The sequence below is a fragment of the Chanodichthys erythropterus genome, chromosome 21 (assembly GCF_024489055.1).
Source record: "Chanodichthys erythropterus isolate Z2021 chromosome 21, ASM2448905v1, whole genome shotgun sequence".
NCBI lineage: Eukaryota > Metazoa > Chordata > Actinopteri > Cypriniformes > Xenocyprididae > Chanodichthys > Chanodichthys erythropterus.
Window position 1 is genome coordinate 31,376,313 of NC_090241.1, and position 13,510 is coordinate 31,389,822.

General features: G+C 35.8%; 1 protein-coding gene across 1 annotated transcript; it reads left to right on the forward strand.

Moving 5' to 3' along the window:
- Window positions 1–599: 599 nt before the first annotated feature.
- slc16a1a (solute carrier family 16 member 1a) lies at window positions 600–13,262 on the forward strand. Its single transcript, XM_067372841.1, has 5 exons — window positions 600–792; window positions 3,262–3,506; window positions 9,317–9,460; window positions 9,983–10,777; window positions 12,585–13,262. Exons 2-5 carry the CDS (start codon window positions 3,290–3,292, stop codon window positions 12,812–12,814), a joined length of 1,386 nt encoding a protein of 461 aa, XP_067228942.1. The 5' UTR covers window positions 600–792; window positions 3,262–3,289; the 3' UTR covers window positions 12,815–13,262.
- Window positions 13,263–13,510: the final 248 nt, after the last annotated feature.

Below are 13,510 nucleotides of genomic sequence, written 5' to 3' on the forward strand. Positions count from 1 at the left end.
AGTGATTTTACCTTGAACTGCATGACAAATCAAAAATCTCTTTTTCTGAGCATTTTATGCAATCTTTCTCACAGATGTCAAAGAGATTAACATTGCAGACAATTGTCGTGGTCAGAGGAAAGGATTTGACCCTTAGGAAACAGTGTGCGTGATGTTTTTTGTACGTGTCATGTCTCATGCGCAGCTGCAAATACTCATCCTTATTGTCAGTCATTGTTTTTTGTTCCTTGACCTGATTGAAGGACAAGTACCATGAATCAGATCTCATTATAAATTAGCATGTAGGAAGTATAATAGCGTCAGTGCCTTTTATGGGTGTTTGTTGACATTGAGTACATTGAATAAATAAAAAAGCAATGTACATGCTATCTCAAAGACCCCATATTGAAACCTGTATCCTCCAATGGAGACATCAACAGAGTCTTGAATGGGTGGCTTAAACAAAGAACAAGGAGGTGGAGAGCAGGGACCCAAGTGGGCATGGTAGCAGACATCAAGGAGCCAATAGAAAACTATTTTGAATTCTCTGTAGCCATTGGGGGCCAATAAGAGCTGGCCTGAACTCAGTTAGACACAGTTTGACAAGGCTGACCATATCATAGGCCTATAGAAGTTTCAGCAGTTCATTTTTTTTCACTGGCCAACCACCGTGTTTTTCCTCTGGATTATTCACATAACTAGAGGCTTGCCTTGACCCAGTCCGGTCTCTTAAAATGCTGCTTTCTGTCACAGTGGAATAGAAGAGTACTTCGGACTATTTTATGCAGAGAATTTATAGACTGTTCCAGAAAGGTAGGAGCACTTCTGTGTGGAATGTGTGATTCTAAGCTTGAATGCGCTAAAATGTCTAGCCTGACGGCGTGTCAAGGACCCGTTTTACCTGTAAAGTGATTCATTTCATTCTCACTTCTTTTTAAACCACACAGCACTTCAGCTGAAAGGAACGATATGCTCTGCCAACATGATCAAACTGTCAGATCGTCCAAACTTAAAGTGAACAGCCCAGATGTAATGATGTAATAATGGCTAAATCAAAATATATTTTGTAAGAATTTAATACAAAATTATATTAATGACGAGATATGTTAAGAAAGCTTGTAAGAATTCAGGTAATTCTGCCACATTTGAAACTGTTTGACAATACCTTAAAAATTAATATACGCCGCTCTCGATATACTCGATTCTGATTGGTCGGTCATTCTGCAGTCAAATATTTTTGTATAATTGTCCATTGTAGCATGTAACCAATCACATTTAATGGATTCTTTGTTGTACACTGTAGTACAAACGTTTAGGATCAAAAAGAAATCAATATTTTTGTTCAGCAAGGATGCATTAAATTGACCAAAAGTGACTGTAAAGACATTTATAATTGTTTCTTCAGCGAATCAGCATATTAGAATGATTTCTAAAGGAAGGATCACGTGACACGGAAGACTGGAGTAATGATGCTGAAAATTCAGCTTTGTATCACAGGAATAAATTATATTTTGAATTATATTAAAATAGAAAAATGTTTAAATTGTAATAATACTTCACAATATTACTGTTTTTACTGTATTTTTGATCAAATAAATGCAGCCTTGGTGAGCATAGAAGACTTCTTTCAAAAATATTAATAAATCTTACCAACCCCAAACTAGTAGGTAATGTATTAAAATAATTTCATGTTAATTTTTTTTTTGGTAAGTATCTGTGTAATATGGAGGACATCACACAGCCAGCCAGTCATTATCACAAAATAAACCTCTTCAGGGTGATGCAAGACCCTCTTTGCATCAGGGTCTTGTCTGGGTTTGTTTTGTGATAATGACTGCACATTGTTGTTTTAATGAGAAAGTTGTTCTTTTAAAAAAACAATCTAGCAGCTAATGGCAAGGCGCCCTGATGCCTCAAGATCATGCTGTTTGGGCTAGCAAAACAAATCCAAGAACACATGTAGAGAAGCTTAAATGCCAATGGGGAAAATAACCTGATATTGGTATAAGGTGCCTCTCTCTAACATAAACCACTGATCCTCCTTAAATAATGTAAGTCACATTTCCATTTTGGGGGGAATGTTTGCTTTAAAAGCCTCCTGCTGTGGCTTTACAAATACTCGTTGCACTCAGGTCGGCTGTGAGGCTTTAATATGTAAAGGCACGAGTCTTTATGTGCCATCTACTTTTCCTTTTAATGTTTTTTTTTTTTTTTTTTTGGCCACATGTATGCACAATGATTTCTTGAAGCTGTTTGGTGTGATTCATGTTTATTGATGTGTGATGCTTTGAAGTTTTAGGTTTACCTTTAGAGGACTAGTTGTGCAGAAAATGTTGTATTTCCTGCCCATGAATCAAAGTAATAGAGGTGCTAGAATCACTATTACTATTACTCGTACTTAGTGTTAGAGATTTGAACAAACCCCCAACCTAGGTATTAAACTTCAGCACATCACATATCACACACCGCCTGTGCCTCAAACATGAATGATCTTTAAAAGGAGCTTTTCTGACTAGACTCACATTTCTCACCTTCTAAATGGATGAGAAAATCCTATAGAATTAGATTGAATGAGTGACCTGAGCCATATCTAGAGACCTGAGACTTAGTAAACACATAGCAACATGCTAAAAACACTATTAATATTTATGAAAGTTGAAATCTCAATTTGTTATAGTTGTTTTTTTGTTTTTTGTTTTTTTAAATGTACAGAGTTGAATGTATACTACCGTTCAAAATCACAAGAGTCACTTTTTGAAAGACGTTTATTCAAAAAATGTATCATGGTTTCCACAAACTGCAGCACAACTGTTTAAAAACATTGATAGTGGTATATAAGAAATATTCTTGAGCAGCAAATCAGCATATTAGAATGATTTCTGAAGGATCATGTGACACTGAAGACTGGAGTAATGATGCTGGAAATTTAGCTTTTCTATCACAGCAATAAATTGCATTTTAAAATATATTGAAACAGAAAACAATAGTTATTTTAGGGGAAAAAAACAATTAAATTGTAATAATATTTCTCAGTGTTACTGTTTTTACTGTATTTTTGATCAGATAAATGCTGCCTTGAGCATAAGAGACTTCTTCCATAAACAAATCAAATCGAAAACAAAAAGAACTTTACTTACTCTACTTACTTTTTTTTTTTTAGTTTAAGGTAACAATTCAAATATGCAGTCAAAATGTTTTTACAATGAGCCTTAGAAACAGATTGTTTTAATGACATTTGACCTTGAACTCTTTTTTTACTCACCATTTTCTTTATTTCTTTAGAGAGAGGACTTTGTAAACACCTGGAGCCATGGCACCTGCTGTTGGAGGTCCTGTGGGCTACACCCCTCCTGAGGGGGGCTGGGGTTGGGCCGTGGTGGTTGGTGCCTTCATTTCTATCGGTTTCTCCTACGCCTTCCCAAAGTCCATCACTGTGTTCTTCAAGGAAATTGAAATGATCTTCCAAGTCACCAGCAGTCAAGTGTCCTGGATCTCTTCCATCATGCTTGCTGTCATGTATGGAGGAGGTAAGTGGTGTCTTCCTGCTTTTTATCCTTTTTTCTTTCACTCAAAACTCTTAAACACTCTATATATCATAAAAAGTTTTTTCTGACTTCATAATGGTTTAATTTCATACTAGATGTTTTAAACTGATTTAAAACTGAGTTGCTTGAAGGATTTGTCCACTTCAGAATTAAAATTTCCTGATAATTTACTCACCCCCATGTCATCCAAGATGTTTTTGTCTTTCTTTCTTCAGTAATAAAAGAAATTAAGGTTTTTGAGGAAAACAGTTCAGGATTTTTCTCCATATAGTGGACTTCACTGGGGTACAAAGGGGTTGAAGGTCCAAATTGCAGTTTCAATGCAGCTTCAAAGCCGAGGAATAAGGGTCTTATCTAGCAAAATGATCTTATCTGCAATGCACCACGCATTACGTAATCATGTTGGAAAGGTCAAGCGTGACGTAGGCGAAACTACCGATCCAGTGTCTACAATGCGGACATGCAAAGACTAAGTCAAACGGCCTTTACAAAAAAAAAGGCAAAACAACAATGTCGGACAATTTTGAAGTTGGAGTCTTTCGCCCTACTGTGGTACTTCCGCCTACATCACACGTGACCTTTCCAACATGATTACATCATGAGTAGTGCATCGCAGAGATAGTGCAAAATGAGCATTTGTGGTTAAAAAGTATATACATTTTTATTTTATTTATTTTTTTAGAAAATGACTGATCATTTTGCTAGATATGACCCTTATTCCTCAGCTGGGAATTGAACCCTTATTCATTGAAACTGAACTTTGGACCCGTTGTACCCTGGAATGAAAAATCCTGGAATGTTTCCTCAAAAACCTTAATTTCTCTTCGTCTGAAGAAAGAAAGACATAAACATCTTGGATGACACTATAGGGTGAGTAAATTATCAGGAAAGTTTTATTCTGAAGTGAACTAGTTCTTTAATTCAGTAAGTCTGTCCCATGAGTCACTTGCTGTTTTGTTTTGACCATTCAACCCAGTGGTGAGATCATGGCACAGGTAATGAAGACACAGTTTATCAATGGATATGGCGTGAGTGAAAGACCCTTATTCATTCAAATGTAGAAACGAGAGGCATGCTAGACAAGGCTTAGACATCAGCCACCGGCTGCTTTGCTGAGAGATTGAGCTCTGAATGGGCAACTCTATCTCCCTCTGGAGTCTTTCTTCTCAGTCAGCTCTTTATTCTGCAAGTGTCAGATGTTTTCCTTGGAGAGAGATGAGGAGATGAGACGCCTAACTCAGGAGTCGCACAGACTTGTGATGACTAGCATCAATAGCAAACTTGTCTCAGGAAGTGGAGCACCACCAAATGATGTCAGCACACTCACATAGGCAAACTAAATTGCATGCTCTCCTTCTCACACTACTGAGCAGATCAAACATGAGTTTAAAAAATATAAACCATTACAGATATAAGGAAAAAGGCTTTAATGTTTTTGACAGTATCGTGCTACTTTTCAGTTATAAGTCAAAGTTTTATTGCAAAAGCCAATTATACTATCAGTATGGTTTGAGTGTATGCTTACACACAACCTTTAAAAGAGGCAAAAATAAATACTGTTTTCACCTTTTTCCTTATCCATGTCATTCCAAACCTGTGTGACATTCTGTTCTCTGTGGAACACAAACAAGATGTTTTGAAGAATGTTAACACACTTGTTTTCCATTCAGAGCAAGAATACAGTGACTAGGTATTTTAAAGCTCCACAAAAAGATAAAAAAGTTTAAGAATATGAAAAAAAATTCTTTGATTTTAGTCTTTTCTTCAGTTGGCCACATGCTCTTAATTACTTGCATTTAATGTATTTTGTAATGTACATCAATCAAGTTCATCGATATTGTATACTATAACCAAAGAAATTCGAATGATATCTGATCAAATATACAAAATGCCAAGGGAGGGTAAAAAATGGTATGGTATTTTTTTTTTTTTTTTTTTTTTTTTGGTCCTGTCTAATAATTTATTTAAAAAACAATTAATATATATAATGACTGGAATACACCTATTTAATTATTATTATTATTTTTTACATTTCTGAATATATATACATGCAAAAAAAAATTAATTGTTGGATTTACTTAAAAAAGCAGTGTCAAGTAGGTCCACACAACTATATTGAGTAATTTGTACAAATAATTTATTTATGAACAAAATAAATTCAAGTAAAGCTGACAAAGCTCTTTCCCTTTACTAAAAAACACATAAAATAACACTTTAATCCCTAAATTTACTCTACTACTAATGCAGTCCCTTGCAAAGCATGCTGGGAAATACAGATTCACTGCCCAGTTAGTTTTGTCAACATTAATTTGTGCATTTCACTCAGCAATGTTAAGTTGACTGAACAAACACTTATAAAGTTATGTTAACAATTCTCATTTTTAGTAGAAACAAATCAGTTAAATTAAGTTACAAGAGGTTTTTTTGGGGGGGGGGGGGGATAATGTGAACAAGGATGGTTTGAGTGAAACTAACAACGGTGAAAGTAAATTTTTTGATAGATAGATAGATAGATAGATAGATAGATAGATAGATAGATAGATAGAGAGACAGACAGACAGATATAGAGTTAGTTTATATTCTACAATGTGATTTCCCTTTCTTTTAAAACATGTTTCCTTTTCTTTTTATGTGGACAGTCAAGCTGTATATGTCATTGTCCCACATACTTGCATCAAAGTTGAGCTTTTGCCCTCACATTTGTCATGACAAAGAATAAGGTGCTCAATCAGGATGCGTTTCTGAAAGACGGACCTTTCAGTTTATGTCAGTGGGGTTGACATTATGGCCTTGAGAACTCATGGCATGTGAGAAGCACATGACATTACATTTGACCTCATACTCCTACACTGCCCCTTCTGGCCAGCAGAGCTAATTCCCTATACGGTAATGCAGGGGGCAATACAGAGCACATGACCCAGATGATCACAGACCCAACCACTCATGGAAAATTCAAGAGTTTTGTTCAGAACACAATGATGAACAGAATCGCAATATGTCGTGCTATGGTTTGTACTTTGTACATATTTTCAGGCAAGACATAACTGTGAAAATTTTATGCTGACTTATGCAGAGGTGTGCATAGCAATATATTCAGTATTCATAATAATTCACATGCTCGAAAATAAATCTGAATGGCATTGTTTTAGCATCTAGTTTAATGCTGTTCATGACTGACATGTGTTGTGGTCCCCCTTTTGCTGTCATTTGCCTTTCTAGCTGTTTTCTGATGCCCCCTCTGCCTCTTCATGAATACATCCACTGTCTCACTCACCATTTGCAAAGAAGTCTGAATGCCCTCAAAGCTAAATACTGTCAGAAGGTGTTCGTTTCTTTTCCAGGGATGTGTTGTTTTGGCATTCTAGGCCAAGACATCTTCTTACATAGACCTCTAGTGCATTTAAGCTTGTTGTTGGTGACCCTGGCAGCCCAGAGGTAATTTGCCGGGAGCCAGAGAGGTCCAGATATGAGGATATTTACATGAATGCAGACTGATCTGATATGCCAGGAGTGGGTTTTGATTTAATGTCACCCAAGAGCTTAGTCAGTGAATATTCTAATTGAAAATCACTGCCCGTACCACATTTAAAGTCACATTAATTTTATCTACTCTGGTTTTAATACCAAATATGCACAAAAGAAAGTGTAGAGAATGTAGTAATGCATCAAATTACCCTGAAAGTTATAGTTAAAAGAAAAGAATAGTTAATGCTAAACTGTAATTTCTGCATCACTATAACGTCACAAAATAATGACAGGTTTCCTGAAGACTCCAGTCGTCTGCCATTGGTTGGTCAAATAAATAGCCCCGCCCTAGACTCACACCATTGGTTAAGACAATGTTGCTGTATTGATCTGGTCTTTTGCAAGTATTCAAGCTCATTTTTGAGGAGTTAGTTTATAACGTTTAAAATTTCAGAAATTAAGACAGGCATAAATAATAGATTTGTAAATTTAAAAAATATATATATTATTTTTCTTAAATACTGAAATATGTGAAATATGACAACAGTATTATTATTTTGTTTTTAGTGATTTTTTATTATTAATATAACCATATATACATATATATATATATATATATATATGGAATTTATTTTTATTTAAATTGCAATCTCAATTATCATCAGAAGTGTCGCAGTTACATTTTTCTCCCCCAAATCGTGCAGTCCTACATGTATACTTCACTCATATTTCTTATACAGCACAACTGCACAAATCTGCTTAAAGTACTGGTTTTAGTAGCTGTTGTGGGGTAAACTGGGCTTGTACCTGACACTAATGACTTAACACATTTATAAATATGTTAATGTGTTCTTTCATACATGTTCGCAGTGACTCCCCCGCTGTATGAGGTGGATTAGAGAGGCAAACAAGGCAGTCTATTGTACTAAGAGGCTGAAGACGTGCAGGCGCTCACCATCACTCCCCGGTTTTCACATGATTAGCAGCAGGCTTCCTTCCTACATTCATGATAGGATTTGGACTCTGTACACCAAAGACTTAAAACATGCACGTAACTGCTAATACCTTTGGGATCACTGTGTTTGCTACTGCAGGGGCGTATCAGAACACACTAGTTTGGTTCGTTAGGGCTAAAGTTTGCCATAGGAGTGAAACACATCTGGAATATGATTTAGTAGAGCATGTCTTTGAGCCTCTGCATTTCACAGGTAACATCTTTTCCTCTGTTAGCTGGATGATGATGGGAAACAGCAAAATCTGCAGTTTGATGATTACTGCAGTAATATGCAATGTCAAATTCTATTGTTCTTCCCCACAGAGCTGCAATGCCCTCTAGTGGTAGAAACAGAGAGTACTACTTTAGCCATTTAATTAAAATCGACCCTTTTTTTATGCATTGCTGGTGTTATTGTGAAGAGTTCATCTGTGCTTAAAAGAAAATACATGTATGTCTTTTTGTAATCATGGTGTAATAACTTGCTCCACCTCTGAAACAGTCCTTTCACAGGACGAGCCATATTTCCCCCCCATCCTTTCTGTTTTCAATCCCATCAATCCCCAATGGATAAAATCAAGTCCTGGGTTACATTTTATCCTGATAACTTGGAATTGGGTGTTTCTTGAACCATTGTTCTTTTTCAGTATGTACATTGATTTTTCTTTTCCACATATCTTATGCTTAATCTCAAGCAAACAATTTAACAGCACTGTTATCTCTTTGGTAACCAAGTACACTAAAGCTTTACTTTATCAAAACAGTCATCATTTAATCTAAAAATTATGAAAAAAATAATAATAATTTCCACACAAATATTGAAGTGGCATATCATTATATCATTCTTTTAGTTCACCATATTTTACTGTAATATCTTTATGATGGATTTTCATATTTTAAGATTGTCTGGGCTTGGGACAAGGGTAAAATCAATAAAAGGGATAAACATAACTGATTGATTAAATAATTGTTTCAGGATTTTTTTATGCAATGGAAAGTTAAGAATGTATTATTTGAAATAAAAATGAAAATACTGTCTTTTTTATCAATTTAATGCATCCTTGCTGAATAAAACAATTGCTTTCTTTCAAAAAAAAACCTTTTGAACGGTAGTCTGTTCAACAAATAAATAAAGATTAATTCAATTTGAAGATCATTTTCAACTTCAGAAATAACATTTACAATTGTCTTAAAATAAGAAAAAAATCTCTATCTTCAAATTTAAAAAAATAAATATATCTTATGTCAGATAATATAATTAATACTTTTTTATTTATTTATTTTTTTTTTTGTACAGATTCTGACAGCTTGTATTTCCATTTCCCATTCCCAGGTCCTGTCAGCAGTATCCTGGTCAATAAGTATGGAAGTCGGCCAATTATGATTTTGGGAGGCTGTCTCTCGGGAGCAGGGCTCGTCGCTGCCTCTTTCTGCAATACTGTTGAAGGATTATACTTCTGTGTCGGTGTTGTGGGAGGTATAATTAAAAATATATATATATATATATTTTATTTTTTAAACGGCCACACTTTATATTAGGTGTCTTTAACTACTATGTACTTACATCAAATAATAAGTACAATGTACTTATTGTGTTCATAGTATTGCAAAACATTTTTGCTGCTATATTGAGGTGGGATATGGGTAAGGTTAGGGACAGGTTTGGTGGTTTGGGTAGGTTAAGGTGTAAGGGAAGGGTCAACAGTGTAATTATAGATGTAACTACACTAATTAATAACATGCTTTTTTTTAAATATATGTACAATGTAAAAACATGTATGTACACAATAAGTGTATTGTATCAGATGATTAATTTATATGTTGGTACATAGTAGTTAAAGATACGTAATATAAATAAACTCTGAAACATAAACCGTTGCTCTTATCCCATTCCATTTGTAGTAAATAGCACTCCTGTAGATGTTACACTCTTGTGACATTTTAATATCACCCAGGGGGACAGTTTTCTTTTTTAACGGTTTGTTATGATGTTTTCTAGGTCTGGGACTGGCATTTAATCTCAACCCAGCTCTCACAATGATCGGAAAATATTTCTACAAGAGGCGCCCAATAGCTAATGGTATCGCTATGGCTGGTAGCCCAGTCTTCTTGTCTACTCTGGCTCCTTTAAACACTTGGTTCTTTGACCAGTTCGGCTGGAGAGGAAGCTTCTTGATTCTGGGTGGACTTCTGCTCAACTGTTGTGTAGCTGGATCACTGATGAGGCCCATTGGCCCAAAGCCCCAACCTGCTGTTAAAGCTGCTGACAGTAACAACAGAGCTAGAGAGCAAAAGACCGTGATGGAGATCATCAATGGTTTTATCGATTTGACACTCTTCAAGCATCGTGGCTTCTTGCTTTACCTTCTGGGGAATGTGGTCATGTTCTTCGGACTCTTCACTCCTCTTGTGTTCCTCAGTAATTATGCCAAGAGTAAAGAAATTCCCAAGGAGAAGGCAGCTTTTCTGCTCTCTGTCCTGGCCTTTGTAGATATGGTTGCACGACCTTCAATGGGAATAGTCGCGAACACAAAATGGGTGAGACCAAGGGTGCAATACTTCTTTGCCGCATCTATTCTCCTTAATGGTGTGTGCCACCTGCTTGCACCTCTGTCCACAGACTACACAGGATTTGTGATTTACTCGATCTTCTTTGGGTTTGCCTTCGGCTGGCTGAGCTCCGTGCTGTTTGAGACTCTCATGGATCTCGTGGGGACTCAGCGTTTCTCCAGTGCTGTAGGACTGGTGACGATTGTGGAATGTGGGCCAGTGTTATTGGGGCCTCCTTTACTAGGTGAGTATGGAGTGTGTTTACATCTCATACTCAAACAGTTGTCCAGTTTTAAATAGTCCAGTTTTAGTCCAATTTTGTCCAGTTTTCAAACTAAATGGTTTATTATGCATGGAGGTTTTATGACCTCATATTAATTCTGTAAATGATGCTGTTATCATTTACTCACTCTCATTTCATTCCAAACCCATGTAAGACTTTTGTTTGTCTTCAGAAAACAAATGAAGATATTTTTAATGAAATCTGAGCAATTACACTGTCCATTGACAGCTATGCATCTACCTCTTTGATGCTTCAAAAAGTACAAAAAGAGATCGTAAAACTAATCCATATGAATTGAGTGGTTTAGTCCAAATTTTATGAAGAGACACAATCGCTTTACATAATGAACAGATTGAATTTAGGCTTTTATTCAATTCAAACACTGAACAGCGAACATAAACAGAAACTCAGCCGAACCGGTTTGACGCACGAGAACAAACCTCTTGCAGACGCTCAAACGGTTCTTGCACGTCAAGCAAACATGCTTGAGATTCTGTTTACCACAACTGATGTTTATGTCTTTCTTTCTTCAGTCAAAAAGAAATGAAGATTTTTGAGGAAAACATTCCATTTTTCTCCATATAGTGGACTTCAATGGAGCCCAAACGGTTGAAGGTCAAAATTACAGTTTCATTGCAGCTTCAAAGCGTTCTACACGATCCCAGACAAGGAATAAGGGTCTTATCTAGAGAAACCATCACTCATTTTCTAAAAAAAAAAATTTATTTTATACATTTTAACCATAAATGCTCATCTTGAACTAGCTCTCTGCTTCTTCTCAACTAGAATTCCAGCAGTGTAGACACTGCTACGTGTATTACTGCCCTCCACAGGTTGAACTAAATTGTCATATACAATATGTTAGTGCAAGTATATAACAATTAGTTTTCAATTAACTTTGACCTGTGGAGGGCAGTAGTACACTTAGCAGTGTCTACCGGAATTCTAGTAGAGAAGAAGAGAGCTAGTTCAAGATGAGCATTTATGGTTAAAATGTACATAATTTTTATTTGTTTTTAGAAAATGATCAATGATTTCGATAGATAAGACCCTTATTCCTTGTCTGGGATCGTGTAGAACGCTTTGAAGCTGCAATGAAACTGTAATTTTGACCTTCAACCGTTTGGAGGCCATTGAAGTCCACTATAAGTTTTCATCAAAAACCTTAATTTCATTTTGACTGAAGAGAGAAGGACATGGACATTAAATTGAGGACATGAGGGCGAGTAAATTATCAGGAAATTTTAATTTGAAAGTGAACTAATCCTTTAAATCTGTTCATCATATAAAAAGCGGTCGAGTCTCTGGACTAAACTGCTCAATTCATATGGATTATTTTTACGATCTCTTTATGAACTCTTTGAAGCGTCAAAGTGTCAGTTACGTAGCTGTCAATGGAGGGACAGAAATTGCTCAGGTTTCATTAAAAATATCTAAATTTGTGTTCTGAAGATGAACGAAAGTCTTACGGATTTGAAAGGACATGAGTAAATGATGACAGAATTTTCTTTTTTTGGTGAATAACCTTTTAAAGGGTTAGTTCACCCCAAAATGAAATTTTTGTCATTAATTACTCACCCTCATGTCCTTGCAAACCAAAAAGACTTTTGCTCATCTTCAGAACACAAATTTAGATATTTTGTCAGAGAGTTTTTAACCCCTATAGAAATAAAATTTGAATAAATTGTATCCCATTTTTCGATAATAAGTTGATGGATCCAGCTTTGAATGACTGACCTTTTTAAATGACAATTGTCTACATTCACAGGGAAGTTCAATGACATCTACCATGACTATAAGTATACTTACATGGCCTGTGGAATTGTCCTGCTGGTTGGCAGTGCGTTTCTGTTCATCGGAATGGGCATCAACTACAGGCTACTGGAGAGAGAGGCAAAAGAGGAATCCAAAAGAGCCAATCTACAGGAGGAACGTGGCAAAGAAGTTGTAGAGGCACTGAAAGTAAAGAATGACAGTACTGCAGAGGATGCTGTGTGACACTGGCTGTTATTCTGGGTGATCCCTAAATTTCTACGCTCACCACACTGAGGATCTAGTTACAGACATACATATTCATGTTACATTCAAACATTTCAGTGCCTTGCGTTTTATTTTTAGAATTTAACTTTAGTTTAAAACATTTGCTAATCATTTTAGTGTAGGATGAGAATTGTGGCACATCTATTTTGGGGTGTTTTATGTATGCAGTGAGTGAAAGATTAAATCAATGAATATAAAGGAATTATTACAAGAAACAAATGTTGCCTTCTGACAAAAAAGACATTGGAGTAATGAAAAAGAGTGTCTGTTGTTAAATATTTGCACAAATGAAACGTATAACTTGGTAAATATTTTCAGTTAAAGGAACACTCCACTTTTTTTGAAAATAGGCTCATTTTCCAACTCCCCTAGAGTTAAACAGTTGAGTTTTACCGTTTTCGAATCCATTCAGCCGATCTCCGGTTCTGGCGGTACCACTTTTAGCATAGTTTATTGAATCTGATTAGACCGTTAGCATTGCGCTTAAAAATGACCAAAGAGTTTTGATATTTTTCCTATTTAAAACTTGACTCTTCTGTAGTTAAATCGTGTACTAAGACCGACGGAAAATAAAAAGTTGTGATTTTCTAGGCTGATATGGCTAGGAACTATACTCTCATTCAGGCGTAATAATCAAGGAACTTTGCTGCCGTA